General features: G+C 39.9%; 1 protein-coding gene across 1 annotated transcript; it reads left to right on the top strand.

Moving 5' to 3' along the window:
• The first annotated feature begins 48 nt into the window (after positions 1 to 48).
• On the top strand, positions 49 to 17,898 carry PARD6B (par-6 family cell polarity regulator beta). Its single transcript, XM_081148633.1, has 3 exons — positions 49 to 567; positions 6,161 to 6,383; positions 14,740 to 17,898. The coding sequence occupies exons 1-3, from the start codon at positions 502 to 504 to the stop codon at positions 15,567 to 15,569; spliced, it is 1,119 nt and encodes a 372-aa protein (XP_081004759.1). The 5' UTR covers positions 49 to 501; the 3' UTR covers positions 15,570 to 17,898.
• The last annotated feature ends 3,561 nt before the right edge of the window (positions 17,899 to 21,459 follow it).

The following is a 21,459-nucleotide window of genomic DNA, read 5'->3' as shown; positions in this document are numbered from 1 at the left end:
TCGATTGGTTGGCGACGCAGGCGCAGGTGCGTGCTTCCTATTGGGTGTGGGCGGAGCGCGAGCCTTCGAGGCTGCAGGCTGGGTTACGGAGGCTGCAGGTGAGCGCGCGCGCGCGCGAAGCGGCTCCCGCCCGGCTCGGGTGCGCGCGCGCGCGGGCTCGCGGGGGAGGTGGCCGAGCGCGAGGCTGCGGAGCCTGTCGCCTCTGCTCCGCCCCCTTCGCCCCCTCCGCCTCCTCCTCAGTCGCGGGTGGCGCGGAGGCCCTGAGGGAGGGAGTCGCGTCCCCGCCCGCCGCGCGGCCAGTCTGACCCTCGGTCTCGCCGCGTGAGGAGCAACCAAGCGGAGCTCTGCGCGGAGACACGAGCCGCGGCCGCCCCTCTGCAGGTGCCTGTGAGGGGCTCCCGGGCCGCAGCCACGTCCAGAGCCCTCCGGCCGCGCACTCTCTCCCCGCGCTCCTGGGGGGCGGCCCGGCTGGAGGAGGCCGCCGCGGGGCCCGGCCTCAGTATGAACCGCAGCCATCGGCACGGGGCGGGCAGCGGCTGCCTGGGCACCATGGAGGTGAAGAGCAAGGTGCGCGGGGCCCTGGCTGGGCGGAGCGGCCCGCCTGGTGGCAGCGGGGGCCTGGGGGAGGCCAGGGGTCGGCCAGGGACTGGTCAGGGACGGCCTGAGGAGCTGCCCCGACGCCCGGGTCGGTGGGAGGCGCGGTAGTGAGATTTGGAGGCTGGAGATGGTGGATAATAAACTTGCTGAGAAGGGGAAGAGGGTGGGGCCTTGTGTCTGCTCCTGGCCCAGGTAGGTAGCAGACCAGTGGAGCACTTTTTATCCCCTTAAATCTCATTCCTGTTCATGGATGGAAGGGCCAAGATATACCCAAGCCGTTGGAGCGCAGAGTGGTTTCTAAACGTTTGGGGGAATTCTACCTCCTGGCCTAAGAATAAAAGGTATTTGGAACACCCGCGGGCACAAAATGTTACCCCTTGTGTGGCTCAGGGGTGTACGGAGTGGTGAGGAGGGAGCCCAGTGAACTAAAGCGCCCTTTGAAAGTTAGCCTTGCTTCCTGCGAGGGATGTTTCTGGCACTAACTTTGGTATGCACTGAATCTATAAAATTAACACGATCACCTTTCGTTTGAGTAGCACTTTACAGTTTGAGCCCTTTTCATTCCATCATGCTACCTTTTCACATCAAGTGTTTTCATTCTTGACCAACTGGTATGCCAGTCTGCTAATAATTACTTTGGTATCTACTGAATTCCTAAATTGCCAGGCTCCCTGAGCAGGGTAGTCTATAGGGATTAGTCAGGGAATGCTTTCCAAAGGAGGTTTTGAGCTGGAATTTGAAGGTGATCCGCAGCCACAGGGACTTTGCCATGAATTGAAGAGCCAAAAGGAGCTTAGATAATCTAGTGTAATTCTCCGAGAAGACAAGGGCTTAGAAAGGTTATGACTTCTCCAAGCTCTGCTTTGATGACAAAAACCTTAAAGTCCTTTTACAGAGTAACTTTTAGGCTTTATAGAAAACAAAAGAAAGGACAGTGGCTGGGCCCCGAGAACATGTAAAATAGAGTCGGAAAGACCAAAACTCATAAAAGGGTAGGAGAAAGTAAAAGCATGTCAACTTCAAAAATAATGAAACATCATTGAATGTAAGATTACTTAGAATGCAAGTGAAGTAGGGGAAGGAAAGCTTCCTGAGCCTGTGGGTAGAATGGTTTTTGTTATCTAGAGTTGATAAACAAAGTTCTGTAAGTTGTTGTAACTGAGATAATCACATCAAGAATATCTACATTCATTTTTAACATCATTTTACAGTGTTATCTGCAACTTAACTCATGTATCAGGATAGGCACTAGTTTCAGAAACCTTTCTGCTTAATAAGAATAGAAATGTAATAAAGGCAATTTAATGAGTACACTCTTCCCTGTGTCCCCTATGGAACTGCCATAGCAAATCGAAGTCACATGCTTGAACCTAAGGGTTAAGATGATTCAAAATATAGAGAGCTTTTCCTCTAGCAGTATAGTGGTGGTAGTGGTTGGTGCCCAGTGATTGAATCTTCTAATGGCATTTCTGTTACTAATCTAGTTTGGTTTTGTGGGAGTTGAGGTTAAGAAAAGAAAAACAGTATTGCATGATCTTAAAATTCAGTTTGTGGTCCTAATCTTGGTAGCAAGTCTTTAATTTTTTGATCATAGGGAGAAAATGAGTAGGAATTTTTGGTACACTAATAATACAACCAAACAGTAATTTATCTCTGGGACTAGGAAACCTTGAGCACTTGGGGACTGGAATTTCAGGCTTTCTGCCCTTCTGTCAACTGATTTGTGAATCTTTCCCACACTTATGTCTAACCTATATTGTATATTTGACCTGCCATACTGCACTTTTAGTGAACCATGTCTCTTAAATAGAATCAAGGCATTCTGAGAACCTGCAGGGAATGAGGTAACATCCCACTTTTATTCTAGCTGTTGATAAATAGGCACAGTATAGGTACTATTTCTAGTGTGTCCATGACACCTTGTGTTTCAAATATATATGGTTGATACATTTATTTTTAATGGATTAAATAAAACACTTGCCATCTTTACCATTTAAATATATTTGGACAGATGTTTGAAACAATATTTCCTTTTTCACTGCTTTAGTGATATCACAGCTTTTTAGAAAAGTGATCACTGAGAGAGGTTAGGTTGTAACCACAACTAGGTGACTTGCAAACCCGTATTTCAGAAACTCTTCTGCATAGAAAACAGTGTCAACTTTATCGTCTTTGCTCGTGGAAGGGGAAAATGGTACAAGTAGAGCGATGGATAATGCAAATATAACTATGGTTAAATTATGATACCAGCTACCATGTGACTTTCCTTTGGTAACTGATTTATCTTCCTGTTGAGAAAGATCTTAATAATCAAGATGGTGTCCTTTAATAACCTTGAAGCAGTCTTTGAGCTGTACACTTCCTAATTGTTATTCATCGACAAACAGAATATTAAAATTAAGTTTGCATTTCTGGAATGTACCAACAGATGCTAGGAGAAGGGTGTTGATTCACATTCTGGATGATCGGGACAAACTAACCAGGCCAGAAAAGTTGTAAATGGTTTACATAGTGAATAGTTGTTGGTTGGTCTTAATTTTATCTCTACCATAGTATTTTTCTTTATGTAGTAAAAAGTTCTCTTAATCCTATTGTTCTGATGCAAGAAGCATAACAATTTGTCTTTTTTTTCTGCTAGCATTTGCAAAAGGGCACATCTACTGTGAAGCCATACAGTTTTTCATTGTTTTTATCATAACATTTAAGCAAGAGAAATGTTGAGCAAAGAATTTCCATCCAATATCTTTAGCAAAAACACTGAAGTCCTAAAATGTTCAGTGATTAGCTATTACTCCCATTTCTGTATCAGAGGAAGTGATAAACCCTGGGGTGAATCAGAAAGCACTAGGAACCTTATGTTGTGATACCAGAAAAAAGAAAATGAAGGAGAAACTATGACTTTTGATAACATCATAAGACTAACTCTGATATGAAGGGTGTTCCCGAGTTTTTATTTACTTTGAAATGAGAAGGTGTGACTAAACTTTTTGAGAGCTCTAGGTATGAGTCACCTTATTTTCTTGACAAGTGTTAGTGTTTATGATTCAGGAATGTATTTTGGAAACTTTTAATTATTTATTAGAGGCAAGAGGTGGTTTTAGTGAGTTTTAATGTAAAATTAGTGAGTAGCGTGGATAAGCAAGGCAGATGAACTTCATAGACTAAGAGCTGTGACTCCAGAAACCCATAGTTGTTCTTGGGAAAATGAATTGACACATTTGTAACCTCAAATTATTCTGATAGGGACTTTTTTTTTAATATTTCAGATGGCCCTTTTTCTCCCCAATGACCCATTCCACCCCATCCCACCCCCCTCCCCAGTCCCTCTCCACACCATTGTCCGTGCCCTTAGGTTGTGCATATATGCATATAAATTCTTTGGTTAATCTCTCCCCCTCCTCCATCCCTCTGACATTCGTCAGTCTGATCCATGCTTCCCTGTCATTGAATCTATTCTGTTCATGAGTTTATTAAGTTCTTTAGATTCCACATATAAGTGAGATCATATGATGTTTGTCTTTCTCTGCCTGGCTTATTTCATTTAGCATAATATTCTCCAGGTCCATCCATGCTGTCCCAAAGGGTACGAGGTGTTCTTCTTTACAGCTGCGTAGTATTCCATGGTGTAAATGTCCCACAGCTTTTTTGATAGGGACTTTTTGTGCATAGTGCTGAAGGTTGCCTTAATGGTGCATTAGTATTTCTTACTAATAATAGCTAATTAGAGGGAAAATGAGTTAACTGGTCAAGCACATTTGGCAAACATTTGTTTTTTGGTTTTGTTTTGGGTGTTTTTTGGTGTGTTTTTTTAATATTCAGATACTTATATATTGAATGTAAACCGTGAGACATAAAGTTTAAATGACATTTTTTCTGGAGGAAAATAATCACCAGTAGAAACCTTTTAGCCTTATCTAACTGGTAGTTCATAGGGAGTCAGGTGATGCTGGTTGTATGTTGCTTTGTTCCAAACATTTGAAATTCATTGCGGAAAAGGGGTGCACAGATTGCCTCCTTGCACTGTGATTCAGTTTTGTGATATGATGGTTTCTTTTGTAGAGCTTTTAGTTGAAGGTATCCTTGTTTCCCTTATTTCCCATAGCTTGTAGTTCTTCAATAGGCACTAGTTGCTACATTCAAGTCTTTTCCAGTCTTTCCAGAGCTTGACTCTAGGGCATGATAGCTTCCTTTTAGAGCAGTCTCGATATCGATTCTTCTTTAATTCCCTAGTTGTAGGACTTCCATTCAGCCAGATTTCAGGTGGTTCTGAATGATGATTCTTCTGTAGTTTAGTTGTAATTTTGATGTGGTTGTGGGGAGAGACACTTACTGCATTTACCTATGCCACCATCTTGACTGGAAGTCATTTGCAAACATTTGCTTTAAAAATTTTTTAATCAACGACAGGACTTAACTGAGCTTTTACTATCTGATCTCCACAGTGACTCCTAAGAGTGTGATTATAGTTATATAGCATTTCCCACTTGTGTGGCTGGTATACTTTTTTGAGGAAGGCTGATTAATCTTTCTTTAGGTTTCCGCATTTGGGGAGAAATGCCATGCTAATCCCATACTAAGTCACGTAGATACTGTTGTTTATGGACAAGATGAAGTCAGTCCTTGGTGTTGAATAAGGACCACTTGACTAATTTGGCATTTGGAGAACAGAGGTGGACTCTAACGTAGGGAAGCAGACCTGAGCATCAAAATTGTGAAGATAAATACTGGGCCTGGTAGAGGTGTCGTGTGCTCCCTGTTGATGCGATCCCTTAGTGCCTCTCTGATATGACTATTCTCTCTATCTGCTAATTGGTGAGCTCCTACAGGCCTGAGCTTTTCAACCTCTAGAGTCTAACCGTGTGCCAAGCATGTAAACACTCCTTGTGTTAATTGGATAGTTGCAGAGCATATATTTGATGTATTAATAGAGCCTTTTTACAGTATTATCATAGGAAAGATGCTTATCTCTAGACCTATTTCTCAAATAATATACCTCTATTTGTCTCATACCTTAAAAGTCCTTTTTGTACATGTTTCTGTTAATTCTTGCTACTTCCTGTGAAATCACAATTCCTTTTATGGGGGAGGAAACCTAGATGCTTTTTATTTTAATTAAATTTTATTTTTTCCATCACCATTTATCCCCTCTATGCCCCACTCCCCCCCGAATCTAGATGCTTTTTGTTAATGGTCAAAATAAAGACTTGGGTACATCTTCTTACCCCATGGCCTGAGTAAGGAGAGTACTGCTGTCAGGATCTGGGCTTGAGATGAGTCACTACATAGGATAGTCCCTAGTGAGGCTTGGATACCCCGGGCATTGAGTTGAGCCTGCATCTCTTGAAGGTGATGCCCTTCAGAGATACAGCATCAAGAAGGCAACATTCCTGTGACTCTTACGTTGTTTTATCTCCAGGTAATGAGGTTTCTGACAATAGACACTGTCACTGGAACTATCTTCTTTATTAGGGGAAATAATATGCCTGATAATTTTTCTATGGCAGGCATTTTAAAATTGAGTTCTGTTATTTTTTAAAATTAATATTGTTTATTATATTTATAGTTTGGAGCTGAATTTCGTCGTTTTTCACTGGAAAGATCAAAACCGGGAAAATTTGAGGAGTTTTATGGATTACTGCAACATGTTCATAAGATCCCCAATGTTGACGTTTTAGTAGGCTATGCAGACATCCATGGAGACTTACTACCTATAAATAACGATGATAATTATCACAAAGCTGTTTCAACGGCCAATCCACTACTTAGGATTTTTATACAAAAAAAGGGTGAGTACCACTATTTACAAAAATTGTTTTAGAAATAGAAGTGGTTTTATTTTCCTCATTGGTTGGATACACAGACTTTTTCACAAACTTAATGAATAAACATTTTGTGTGAATCTTCTTCTTAGCATATTAAGCAACAAGTGGGTTTAAAACATTTTTTATATTGTTGGTTTAATGATTATCTTCACACTTCATTAGTGTACTTTAGAAAATTTGTGGGGGTTTTTTGTGTTGTTTTCTTTTTTTAATTCTCACCTGAGGATATGTTTATTGATTTTAGAAAGGGGGGGAAGAAACATCAGTGTGAGAGAGAACATTGATTGGTTGCCTTCCCTACGTGCCCTGACCGGAGATTGAACCCGCAATCTAGGTATGTGCCCTGACCGAGATTAAAACCTGCAATCTTTCAGTGCACAAGACGACATTCCAACTGACCAGGGCAGAAAGTTTATGCTTTTAATTACTTTAAAAACAGAAATTAGGAATTTATTGTATCTTCACTTCTTTGGGAGTCAAAGAAACATTCTATTTTTTTGGTGGCAACCAACTTTCAAGTGATGTACTTTCTACTTAATAGATACCTAAAGGAAAGCTATTTATTCTTCCTGGGTCTCAGTGTCTTTTTCTAAAGAATGAACATGTTATCTCATAGGATTATTAGGAAGATTGAAAGAGCTAAGTACAGTGCCCTGGCATGTAGAGGGCAGGCATCCAGTGAATATTTTCTTTCCTTTCTCTTTTAAGATATTTTTCAGAGAAATCAAATTAGTTAATCATCTGGAAAATGAGATAACTGCATTATTTTGGAGAAATGTAAACACTGATATTAGTCTTACAAAAAAGAACATTTGAAATAACCACTCTATATGGCAAGGATTTTCAAATGTATTTTGAGTCCTAAACTTTTTTTTTTTAACTTTGTGGCCTCCTTCATGTGTGTCTGTCTTTATGCAGATGGGCAGGATGCGTGCCATTTATTCCTTTGTCTTTGATAAATGAAGAGGTTTAGAAAGGTAGCATGAGAGCAGCAGGCTCTGTCTGTATTGGTGGGATAATTAAAGCCTTGCTGTGTTTGTAAACCAACCCAAAAAGCCAGAGAATGGGAAGGGATTACCCTTGAAGATGAAACTTTCTTTCCAATCAGTTGATAATCATTGGACCACTCCCAGGGCTTTGAAATTCTACTGATTATGTATCTTAGCTTTTCTGGGTTTGGAGGAACTAAAATCCACCAGCAGAATAAACTGCCAAGTGTAACTTATATCTTTATCACTTGACTGTTCACAAAATACTAACAATTAATTTTCCCTAAAACCTCCTGAGATGAATTTTATAGCTTACGGGTGTGGTACAGTTAGTATATTACTCTACGGGATTAATTTGACTGTTGGGATAAATTGGAGTGAGCAGCAGAATATGGAAGAGGGATTGACTTGGAAAGAAAATTGGTTTGGTTTTAGGAAAGAAAAGCTTATCTCTGGTGACTTTCAACCATGTTAAGGTAGGAAATTAAAATGGTAAATGAAGACCAAGGATAGACCTCGGAAGGCTGTGCATAGAATGTTAGAGAGAAAGGAGCTGCAGTAGAGGGGAGAAAGACAAAACATTTGAGTGGAATTTGTCATTTTGAGCGGAATAATTTAAATAATTGTTGTTGTTGAATAGTAGGCCTTTCTTGTTAGCAGCTGCAGTTTTCATTAAAAATTTAGTTGCTCTTTGGAATGTGTATTCGACTGTAGAATGACTATTTTTAAACTACTGCCATCTGACAAAATTATACCCTTCGTTAGAAGGACTATAAGAGTTGCATTATACTACCACGTGTTTTTGTTACTGGAATTGTAACACTTCCATGATCATGGGATTAATTAATCCTAATATCTTTTAACGGCGGTTATCTTCTGCTATTTCCTTCTTAAATGTTTCTGTGTGAACAAAAGTTTTCTATGTCATAGAGGTAAACATCCAACACCATAACCCTTTGAGTTTGGCTTAGAAATAGGCAGTCCATTCAACAGAATTTTTTTTTAATGTAAATTTAATACAAACATGACTTAAGCAAAAAATGAACATGAAGTTGGTCGATTCTTTCCTGCTTAAACTCCTTGGTTTGGCCTTCATACGCTCGTCATCCTCAGTTCTCCCCCTCCCTCACACAGCCACACTGGCTTCCCGTACCTCATTCTTGGTGGCTGTCTGCTTTTGGACTTGCTTTTTCTTCTAAAATGGTTTCCCTCCAGCTCTTTCCGTAGCTGCCTCCTCTTCCTTCAGATCTTAGCTCAAATAACTCTTGGAGGGGTCTCTTCTGACCACTCCAACTAAAGAGCCACACCCTCCCACCTCTAGCAGATGAACCTGGAATCCATAGTTTCTTTGAAGTGAAAGCTCATAATTGAATGCGTAAAATACTTAATACACTGAACTTGAAGATAGTGATGAAAAGTTTTATATTTTGTAATAATTTGTTAAAAGAAAAACCCCATACTCTATTTCTAGGGCTGTTATCATAGAAGCAAAAACAAAACAAAAAACCTGATATCTTAAAAGTAATTTTCACTGAAGGATTCCTAGGACTTTTGCCAACCCCATCCCCACTGGAGTTTAGAGTATCCTCATTTATTTGGAGGAGGGGAAAGAGAGATACAGAGTAGGGTTTTCCTTCTCTTGTTTAGGTTATTACTGTGTGGTAAACAATATTAGAAAATATTCAAAGATTGTACCTTTAAAAAATACTCAGGTTGTTCCTGTAGGTTTGGAATACAGCCAGGGAAATGCATATTTTTTTAAAAACTTCCCAGCCAGTCATGATGATCAGTCAAGTCTGAGGTCTGTTGAAATGACAGACTCCTGGCCAGATCTGATCAGAATGTACACCAGAACTTCTTGCTGTATCACCACCTGTTTTTGTGTGACATTAGACAAATACGTCTGCGTCTTGGATTTATTCAAAGGAGTTTGTTGGAATCTCTAGAAGGGCCTTGCTTTAAGCATCATCTCACTTAGGCCCAATCACCTGTAACGGGCAGGCACCTAAATTATCTCTTAGAACTTCCCTGTGCAGTCGACATTATTTTGTAGATGGACCTTCCGATTGTATTTTAATGAACCAGGCTTTAATTTAAAAGTTGTCTAAGGGATATACATTTTAATAGTAAATTGTAGCCTGGCCGGTGTGGCTCAGCGGTTGAGCATCAACTATGATCCAGGCGTTTGCGGTTCGATTCCTGGTCAGGGCACATGCCCAGGTTATGGGCTCAATCATCGGGGGGGGGGGGGGGGGGGGGGCATGCAGGAGGCAGCTGATCAATGGCTCTCTCATCATTGATGTCTCTCTCTCTCTCCTCCTCTCCCTTTCTCTCTCTGAAATCAATAAAGACATACATTTTTTTAAAAAGTAAATTGTAAAATGAAAACAGTTTAATAAAAGGTATGGCTCCAGAAATTAAAAATTAAATAAAATTAAAAGAAGAAATTGTGGAGTAACATCTCAGAATATGACACCATTATGACGGAAACCTGGGAGCCACCTTCAACACATACCTATTTTTTTTAGTCACCAAGCCTGTTAAAACTGTGTTCTGATTATTTTTCAAATGTTTTTCCCTATCTCATCCTTAACCACTGTATAGGCTCCTGTATCCCCTTAGTTCCATTCTCTAGCTTGCAGCCAGAGTGAGCTTTAGAGAAAAACTAAACCCTTGGTTTTTTTCCCATTGCCCTTAGGCCAAAGTCCATAATCCTTAACACTTCCCTGGAGGCCCTGTTGGTCAGCCTGGCTCCTCCTGGCTGCCTGTGTCTGGGCTCTGGGCTCTTTCTCCCTCCCCACCCACCCTCTAACCTCACTACAGTCATGGGCCACATAATGAGGTTTCTGTCAACAGATCCAACCACATATATATGTGGTCCCATTAGAATAGTGGAGCTGAAAAATTCCTATCGCCTAGTGACGTTGTAGTGTAGTAAGGTTGGAGTGCATTGAATTCCTCATGCCTTTGTAGTGATGCTGGCGTAAACAGACCTACTGGGCTGCCAGTCCTATAAAAGTACAGCACATGCAATTATGTACAGTACTTAAAACCTGATTATGGTAATAAATAACTTTTACTGGTTTACATATGTACTGTACTATACTTTTCGTCATTATTTTAGAGTTTACTCTTTCTACTCATTCACAAAAAAAGTTTGCTAAAAACAGTAGACCCTGTTAGCACCAGCAGCATCCTTATCGTGGGTCTCTTGATTGCATCATTTTCTCTTGTGCTTGATTTAATCTTGTGCAGTTCTGTGCAGTAACCTGCTGCACAGGCTTGTAGCCCTGGAGCACTGGGCTAGACCATGTAGCCTAAGTGTGCGGTAAGCTATACCATCTAGGTTTATGTAAGTCACTCTATGATGTTTGCACAATGAAATTGCCTAACAATGCATTTCTCAGAACATATCCCTGTTGTTAAGCAGCACATGACTATACATTGGATTCCTTCATCTACCCCCATCCTGCTCTTCTTTATTAGTTGTGTTCTGTGCCTGGAATGTCCATCCCTCCCTTCTCCCTGATTAGCTACTCTTATCTTCAAGTCTCAGCGTAATCCTCACTTTCCTGACGAAGCCTTGCCTTGCCCTGTGAACCAGGCTAGGTTCTCATTTACATGCTTGCACAGCACGGTGTACACTACAGCTCTTGACACCTTTGTAATAATTCAAATATCTGAAATTGTTAATTGCTATCTTCTCCTTTAGACTGTAAGTATCATGAAAGCAAGCACCTTATCAGTTTTGTTCACCGAATCTATGGCTCAGAAAGCAATGCCTGGCCACAGATGCTTCTTAAAAATTTGGTGATTGATTTTTCTTATTAGGAAATGAAGGCATCTGCAGAATTTGAATATGATGTGATGTTTAATCCTTGTAAAGTTGCCAGATCTATTTCATTTAACCATTTTGGATTAGAACAAGGGTTGGCAAACTAAGGCTTGCTGGCTGTTTTGTAAATAAAGTTCTCTTAGAACACAGCCAAGCTCATTCCTTTTTGGACTGCCTATCACTGCTTTTGCAACAGAAACTGTGTGACCTGCAATACCTGAAAAATTTACTGTATAGCTCTTTACAGAAGAAGGTCGTCAACCCCTGGATTACAATTTCAGATTATTTCATTCTTCCCTGTCTTCCTACTGAACTCCAAACAGGTCATAATCTTGAACTTTCTTTTTGTTGTTTGTTTGTTTTATGGGGGTTTTTTTGTTTTTTGCTTTTTAGCTTTCTTGATGACTCTGCATGAACCGTTACTGTTCTGGTACTGTACAGGGATGCTGATTTTTTTCCAGATTTGCTTCTTACCCACTGTAGACTTTTATTTCTTGTATCTGTGTCTGTCACTCACTAGTGGACCCTTACCCTTCACTCTGAATCTGTAACTTATGACTTTCTGTGCCGTAAGGAATGAGATAACCAGGCTCTTCAGAATTAATGTTTAAAGAGTAAGAAGTTCTTGCCCAGCCGGCGTGGCTCAGCAGTTGAGCATCGACCTATGATCTGGGAGACTGCAGTTGGATTCCCTGTGAGGGCACATGCCCGGGTTGCAGGCTCGACCCCCTTAGGGGAAGTGCAGGAGGCAGTGGGTCAGTGACTCTCATCATTGATGTTTCTGTCTCTCCCTCCCTCTCTCTGAAATCAATAAAGATATGTTTTTTAAAAACATAAAGAGTAAGAGGTTCAGTCATAGCGGGCTTTGCTCAGTGGTTAGAGCATCGGCCTGCAGACTGAAGAGTCTTGAAGGGTCGATTCCAGTCAAGGGCATGTACCTCGGTTGCAGGCTCAGTCCCTGGCCCCATTTGGGGTGCGTGTGGGAGGCAACCAATTGATGTGTCTCTCTCACATGGATTTTTTTTCTCTCTCTAAAAAGCAATGGAAAAAATATCCATGGGTGAGGATTGAAAAAACAAAGAGTCAGAGGTTCAGAGGTAGCTCTTTGCGTGGAAAGAAGTGAGACATTCACCTTAGCAGTTCAGTGGCCTTGCAGGTGGGTCCTTGTCCGTTCTTGTTAGCTGAGGCTGCCTGCTGAGTGGCAGGCTTCGGGGTAAGGGAGGCCTTGCTGTATAAGCCCATAAAATGCACTGTTGCGCAAGCTTGGGTTTATACAAGTGGAGGGTTGCTATGAACCGAGTTTCCAAACTTCCCATCACAGTCTGAGTTCAGTGCTTTGCTATACATACTCAGGTAGAAAGTGAACTCCTGTTCCCTGTGGACATTCACCTTTACACTTTAAACTAACACCCTGCACCCTGGCTTTCTGCCAAAATATTTTTTCCCAGTGCTTGGAAACTGATTAGCTAGATGGGAGAACAAAGGTGCCTTTGTACAGGGGCATATTGCTTCTGAGAATTTAGCAGAGAGCATTCAGACAGGGTTGGATGCTATGCCAAAATATGCAGATTTGGGGGGGGGTGTTCATCAGGTTTCCCATGAATAGGTATGTAGGCAACTTAATTTTGTTCTCAGTTTGTATAGACTTGATTTTCCTTATATTTATTATGTGGGCTCTCTTAATTTGATTGTTTAATGAAACGATGTAATTTTGAAAAAAACACTTTTAGAAGATGATTATTGTTAGATTTTTGGCCAAATTTTGCCAAAAAGATTCTTGTGTCAGTGGATTTATTTCCAAAACCAAATTATAAATAAATTTCTGTCTTTGTTAGAACACAGTCTAAATACTTTATCTATAAATGAAGACTAAAGTATCCCTAGGGGGGGAAATGCCCCCCAAAAATAAAGTACTCCTAGTGTACATTTCTCGGAAACTTGCTTTTGAAGAATGTTCAAGCAGCATGAAAAAAACAAAACAAAACTGAAGTTCTCTATACTCTGACACACAGTTGACACTTAGCATTCATTGTGTGAATGTGTCAGGTATTGGCCTAGAAAGAACTCCCGGGTCCAGTCTGTTCTCTAACTTATCTTGTCCCCTTAATTTCCTGTTCTATTAAGTAAAGATGATAATGGTTATCAATGGGGAGGAGGGGCCAGTTAGAGTCACGGAAGAGAATACAAACTGAAGCCCTGGACAAATTGGTGATGTTACTATTATCTGTAGCAGGAGCTGACACTAGTATTTTGAACTAGTTCTTTTGGGGAGGCCTTTTTAGTTGAAACGGGATTTTAATTCTTGTGCCTGCTGTTAATTTCATTTCTTTTTCTACCTCATTCTCTGATGGGATGTTTTGCTTATAGCCAGTTTTCCTTCAGCATTGTTACCTAAGAATATCTGGTTTTAGGTGCCTTTTTGCCCTCAGTTTACACAAAGATTATAAATTGTTGGCTTGAAGAATGAATTCAACCCCCGGATGTTATTTAGCTCAGATAGGTTTTTATTGTTGTTTCACTGGATGTCAGCATTTAAAAATGGGAAGATTGCCCTGGCTGGTGTTGCTCAGTGGTTAGAGCATCAGCCTGTGCACCAAAGGGTCACAGGTTCGATTCCCGGTCAAGGGCACATACCTGGGTTGCAGATTCGATCCCCAGCTCTGGTCGGAGCTCATATAGGAGGCAATCCATCTGTGTGTCTCTCTCACATCAGATGTTTCTCTCTCTCCCCCTCTCCCCACCTCTCTCCCTCCCTTCCACTCTCTCTAACAGCAATGGGAAAAAAGATATATCCATGGGTGAGGATTAAAAAAAATAAAAATGGGAAAATTTTTTGCCTAAAAACTATGACTCTGGCAAATTCCTATAGGACATGAAGAAGAACTGCCTGGAGTGAATCATTATTGTGCCATTAAATGAGACAAAATACACTTTAAGTAATTTGTTTAAGAATATGTTTGCACCTAGCTGGGCATGGCTCACCAGTTGAGCATCGGCCTAGGATCCAGGAGATCGCAGTTCCATTCCCAGTCAGGACACATGCCCAGGTTGCGGACTGGATCCCCAGTCAGGGGCGTGCAGGAGGCAGCGGATCAATGATGACTCTCTCATCATTGATGTTTCTCTCTCTCTTCCTCTCCCTTCCTCTCTCTGAAATCAATAAAGATATATTAAAAAAAAAAAGAAAAAAGAATGTGTTTGCAAGACTTACCACAATTTCATTTGCCATACTTAATTTTGTTTAATAGTTATTGAGCTTTATCAAATTTTAACTTAAACATTGCTAGTTTTATGTGTACTTGAGAGGGCCACCTAGTGGTTTTATCTGATACAGCATATCTTCTGCACTACACTTTGATCCGATTAGAATAAGCTAATGTTTAGTGTGTTTAGGTACCAAATACATTTTAGTTATCCTTTCTATACAGATTCAGCTGGAGATAAATGAGTGTTTTCACAGCATTTCTATAATTATTTTTATTTTATTTTTAAACAGAAGAAGCAGACTACAGTGCCTTTGGTACAGACACACTAATAAAGAAGAAGAATGTTTTAACCAATGTATTGCGTCCTGACAACCACAGGAAGAAGCCACATATAGTCATTAGTATGCCCCAAGACTTCAGACCAGTGTCTTCTATTATAGATGTGGATATTCTCCCAGAGACGCACCGTAGGGTCCGTCTGTACAAATACGGCACCGAGAAACCCCTCGGGTTCTACATCCGGGATGGCTCCAGTGTGAGGGTAACACCACACGGCTTGGAGAAGGTTCCAGGGATCTTTATATCCAGACTTGTCCCGGGAGGTCTGGCTCAAAGCACAGGACTGTTAGCTGTTAATGATGAAGTTTTGGAAGTTAATGGCATAGAAGTTTCAGGGAAGAGTCTGGACCAAGTAACAGACATGATGATTGCAAACAGCCGCAACCTCATCATAACAGTGAGACCAGCAAACCAGAGGAACAATGTTGTTAGGAACAGTCGGACCTCTGGCAGCTCCGGCCAGTCTACTGATAACAGCCTTCTTGGCTATCCACAGCAGATGGAACCCAGCTTTGAGCCAGAGGATGAAGACAGTGATGAAGATGACATTGTCATTGAGGATAATGGAGTGCCACAGCAGATTCCCAAAGCTGTTCCTAACACAGAGAGCCTAGAGTCATTAACGCAAATAGAACTCAATTTGGAGTCTGGACAGAATGGTTTTATTCCTTCTAATGAAGTGAGCTTAGCACCCGTAGCAAGTGGCACAAACACTGAATTTGAAACGCGTGTTCCAGATCAAAAACTCTTAGAAGAAGATGGAACAATCATAACACTATGAAACCATCATCTGACTGTTCTCTGAGTGAGGATGCCATGGGGACCTGTACATTCAGCTAGTTTAAAGCATATATACCTCTGAACCAGTGACCTGGAATAGGCATGAGAAAAAATAATATTGCAAGCTTAAAATGTTATTAAAATAGTAGTTTGATAATTGCTAATATAAACTTTGGCAGGTCAGAGGTGAATTTAAGTCTAAAACAAAGGGGCCTTTGCTAATGCAATTATGTGCTTTTGTTGTTTTGTCTGCAGAGAACTGGATGTTAGAGCACATTCTAGAACTGTGAGAGAACTAGATCATTTCTGTTTGAAGTGGTTGCATATTTACCCTGCTGTGCAGAGCCCAGTTAATTTTTCCTTTATATTTTTAAAAATTCTAATGTGAAGAAGTATCATTCTATCTTTTGGTACCTTGGGGACCTCAGCTCCCATGTTCCCTGTATTTTATTTTGATTTTTTAATGTTCCTCTGTTGCAAATTGTAATGAGTAATTTTTTCAAGAAGTCAAACCTATTAACTATTTTTAGGACTTGCTTCCTGCTTTATAAGGCATCAAAACTATGTTCCTGAATTAAGAAACTCTTAACAGTTGTTCAGGTGCCTGCTTGTCCACCCAGTAGCTTTCATACTCTCAAACACATTCCATATGGATGTAACTCGTGGTGGAAATGGCAATTCCACCAACGCTCAGCATATAGGAGACTTTCCTTTAACCTCAACCTCTCCTTTACCTCCTCTCATCCTCGTGCCCAATCTCATTGAAAATCATTCCTTTTGTTGCTGTTGTGTGTGTGTTGCTGGTGTGCGTTTATACTCAGTGTATTCGAGCAATGTGAATCATTTTGGATAAAAAATGCACCCAAATTAAGAGATTTTTACACACAGGACAAACTTGTGCACTTTTTATATGAACAGGTTGGGTTTTCTTTACTGGGATTTCTAGGAACACTGCCTACACTTTATGAAAATTATATAGTGTTCGCCTTTGACAGGTAGAGTTTACCACTATTACTTTTTTGAGGCTATTTATTATTTTCCAATGCATCCACTTAAAACAAGTTAAGCATAAGGCTGCTAACTTCCATTCCTTGCCTGATTTCACTGTACAATGTGCACAGACACTACAGAATGCTTGTATATAGAAACAAAGAGTAGTGTGAGGTACTTAAGTTCCCTGTGGCTTATGGATATTACTGTCAGAGTTATTTATTGATTAATTTTATGGTAGGGCTAGTGCGGATACCTTATAACAATTGCGTGCTATTGAACAATGAAGAATCAGATGACTCCGTTTTGAAGGATATTTTCTCCATATGGTCAAAATATATGAAGAAGTAAAGTCTTGATTAAATGAAGATCCCTTGACTCAGAATACTTACATGTATTTTGTTCACATTACCACTAACCACATTGTCACTAAACTATTAACTGCACAACACTATGTAATACAATGTACTTTTGTTAAGGTCACCGAAGTTCTTCCACATACATACCACTGTTTTTAATGGCATTCCAGCTTTACCATTCTGTGAGTTTTATAAATTTCACTTCTGAATGGCAAAACAATGATAATATGTATAAGGTTAAATTTCATTTATAAGCGGTGCAGGGGTTCAACATTTTAAGTAAAAAAAATTTCACACACTACCTCTCTCTCTCTCTCTCTCTCTTTTTTAACAAAGTTTTAACATCAGACCTTTTCTCGTGGGGGAAAAATACTTCAGGGCTTGACTTTTTGTACAGATTTTAACTGTAAAATATAGACTTGTATGTCTTCATGAAAATGGAAGTCAAAGCTGCTAGTGCTTTTTATTTTAATTATCCTGCTAAGGGTATATGTCAGTGGTGTTTTCAACTAGATCTCATTTAAATTATTGGTAAAATAATTATTAGATTTATTGTAAAACCAATAGATTTTGGTTATACAATGAAATGTCGATTCATTGGTCACCTGAATCAGTTATTTCAAGTGTATCATCATGAACAAAAAATATCAGTGGATTCAGCATAAAACTTTCTAGTACTAAATGTCAAGCCTAACTGTGAATTTTGTTCTGTATCTTTAAGTAAATTTATGATGATGTTCTCATGTGCTATCAACAAAATGTATGTACTTTTGTGAACTATGAATTTTCTAATTAAATTTTACATATGACAACATGATTTGTACATGGATGACACTTTGTTTAAACTATCAAATGTCAGTATTTTACTACAATTTTATTATAAAATGTACATTATCATTAACTGAACTTTGATTTTAAAAATCAAATTGGCTTTAGTTGTATATTATTTTTTACAAATAAAGATAGACTTGTATAAAGGCTATTTTCTTGTTTGCAAATATATGAAGTCACCTAAATCACCCATTATATAAGTTATAGCAAGATCTTGGCTTCCTTAACTTTTAATTTTTAAAAGGTAAGCACCACATTGTATGTACATCCACTACAACTATGTATGCCTATATATAGACTGGAAGATAGCATTGAAAATGTAGTTAATTCTGATAATGTGAGAAATTGTGCATGATAATCCATCAGAGTTATCACTGAGGTTAAGGTGATTTGAAACAAGACAAAAGTAGTTTATAATGTGACAATTTATCTTCTGAAACTCAAATTCACTTAGTTGCCACCCTATATGGATTGAATTCAGTTTATACTGAAACACGTGAAAGGCCCAAGATAAAATATTTCTAATCCCAAATCAGTCACCCTGTCATTGGTGTAGTTGGCCTCTGTAGTGACTTCTGCTAACCAGTGTGGAGGGTAATCCTGATTCCTTCCCTCAGTGAAAAACAGATTGCAGATCCTCAGAATATAAATTCAACATCATGTCTGTAGATCTCTTCATGGATTGATATCCATTGTGCTGCATCCAACACCCAGGATTCATCCCTTGTGTCAGGGTCTGTGAGACAGTGCTGTACTAAAACATCCCTTTCATCCCAAAATGTGACCCCAATGCTGTTTGTTTTGGGTTTTTTTTTAAATATATCTTTATTGATTTCAGAGAAAGGAAAGCAGAGGGGGAGAGAAAGATAGAAACATCGATGAGAGAGTCATTGATGGAGCCCGCAACCCGGGCATGTGCCCTGACCGGGAATCGAACCCCAATCGCCTGGATCCCAGGTCGACCATCAACCGCTGAGCCACGCCGGCTGGGCTGTTTGTATCTGAAACTCCCTGCTGCCTTCAAGCTTCCAGTCTGGAAAAGGAATAAAAATTGATTTTGAAGTCATAGAAGTTTACGAGGAAAAGCTAGCCCCTGTGCCTGGTTGTGTACCTTTAGGTGCTCGAATTCATGGCTAGCAACTCCTGCTTGTTGGCTTTGATTTTCCCGTCTTTAGATTGATGGAAGGTTTAATTGTGGGTAATGAACTTTAAGCATGTGTATGTCAATGACTTTGGCAGGTGAGCTCTCCTGAATAGGTTTGGGAAGGCCTTACGAGACTTTGAACGTTTTGACTTTATTTGGGACAGCATGTCACTTGGTGACGGTGGCTATTACCTGCAGGGTAAAGCACATAGTGCCTCCAGCTGTAGTAAGTTCACTGATACACTACTTAAGTGCTGTAATTGGGTGGGTGTCTGACTGGCTATTGGAAGTAAACAGAGGAAATTTCTGTGAGATACCATAATTTAGAAGCCCTCAATATGTAGCAGTCTACCAAGTGCTTACCTATAAACAAGACACACAATATTTTTTAAAGCTACTATGTTTATCCTAGTTACTTTGCAACATTTGATGTGTATTTTATATTAATGCTAAAATTCAGTGGAGTTCATGTTTTCTTTACAAGCTGTATTTAGGTGTTTTCTCATTTTAAACAGCTCTCTTTTGGAAACGGTATGTAATTGTACAAATATCTAAATTCATTATTTTTTAAAGGAACTTCACAGATGTGTTTAACATTTTTTATTGACTTTTTTAGAGAGAGAGAGACATCGATTTGTTGTTCCACTTATTTATACATTCATTGGTTGCTTCTTGTATGTGTCCTTCCCGGGGGCGGGGGGTTCAAACCACAACCTTAGTGTATCAGGATGACGCTCTAAGCCAACTGAGCTGCCTGGCCAGGGCCCATTCTTATTTGTTTTAAAAAAAGCTAAAGTCATTGTTTTGGCCACCAAGCATACTTATGCAAACTGTACTTTGTTATGAAAAGGAATTAAATTGGCTTAAAATGAGAGTGAGTAGAATTTATCATCTAAGTGGGAACACTTGAGAGAGAATGGGTTTGCTATTATGCCACGACAATAGGCACAGATGAGCTGTTGTAGAATGGCTTTCAAACATTTTTTGAAACTATAACCCACAGTAAGAAACACATTGAACATTGTGAGTTGATACATAGGTATGTGTGTGTATGTATACTTATGTGTATGTGTGTATGTATATATATATACATACACACACACACACACATGTATAATTGAAAGTTTCACAAAGTAAATATTACATGAAAAATGCTCTGATTTCCTATTCCATTTTTTAAATGTTTACTTTAAAAATAAATAATTATAGGATGCACCATTTGAAAAGCACTTTGCTTTCCACTGGAGTGATCTGCCATGGGAAAACTGGTATTTTTTTTTTCCTAAGCCAGGGAAATACATTATTGCTTGCTTGCTTTTTTATTTTTGAAATAACCAAACCTAGGAAAGAGCTGCATAGGAAATACAGTTTATACCCTTCACCCAGGTCATACCCACACCTGTTTGATCTCTCTGTATATTTCCCTGAAACATTTGAGAATTGGTTGCAGAGATCATAGCCCCTTAACCCCCTAAAGACAAGCATATGTTTCATAAGAACAAGGACATTCTCTTAATATATCCCCTTATACAACCACGGTTGCGCTAAAATTCAGAATATTTAACAGATACAAGCCATACCAGAATCTCACCAGCTGTCTGTGCATATTGTCCTTAACAGAAATGTTTCTCTTGATCCAGGATCCCGTCCAGATACGCGTCGCAGTTAGGTGTCACGTCTCTTCGGTCTTCTTTAATCTGGAATAATTCCTCAGCTTTTCCTTATCTTTCATAATACAGTACTGATATTTTTGAAAAGTAAAGACATTGTTTTGTAGGCTGCCCACCAATTTGGGTTTGTTTCCGTATCATTAGATTTAAGTTATGTGTTTGGGCCAGAATGGTGTATTCATGATGTTATATCCTCAGTGTACCATGCCAGGAGACACGTCCTGTCACTTTATTTCCGTATTTTTAAAAAATTGATCTGAGAGAGAGAATCATGGATTTGCTGTTCCTCTTATTTATGCATCATTGATTGATTCTTGGGTGAGCCCTGACCGGGGAGCAAACCCACAGGCTCTCGTGTCAGGACGACGCGCTAACCCACTGAGCTACCCGGCCAGGGCCCAGCACTTTCTGATGAGGAAAGACTGTCTTGTCTTCTTCTGTGTTGTCCATTATTCTAATTATTCTTTTTTTTTTTTTTTTAATATATCTTTATTGATTTCAGAGAGAGGAAAGGAGAGGGGGAGAGAGAGATAGAAACATCAATGATGAGAGAGTCATTGATCGAGCCCGCAACCCGGGCATGTGCCCTGACCGGGAATTGAACCCCGATCGCCTGGATCCTAGGTCGACACTCAACCGCTGAGCCATGCCTGGCCGGGCTCTTCTAATTATTCTTATGCTGACAAACATCAGAATTTGTTCTACATCTTCAATTGTTTTCTAATTGGAGAAACGGTGGGAAGTGGTAGGAAATGGCATGAGGATTCTTGAGTGTCATTTGCTTAACTGCATTCTGGCCCCTGAGCATTTCCTCTGGCGCTGAAGGAAAACACCCAAATGAAGCCTAATCGTGCACATGGCCACATTCTTAGTGCTAATTGGAAGCTTCTGCTTTGG

Source organism: Miniopterus schreibersii (genome assembly GCF_964146895.1).
Source record: "Miniopterus schreibersii genome assembly, chromosome: 10".
In the NCBI taxonomy this organism is placed as follows: Eukaryota; Metazoa; Chordata; class Mammalia; order Chiroptera; family Miniopteridae; genus Miniopterus; species Miniopterus schreibersii.
Note: the sequence above shows the minus strand (reverse complement) of the source record. Positions and strands in the feature narration are given on the sequence as shown.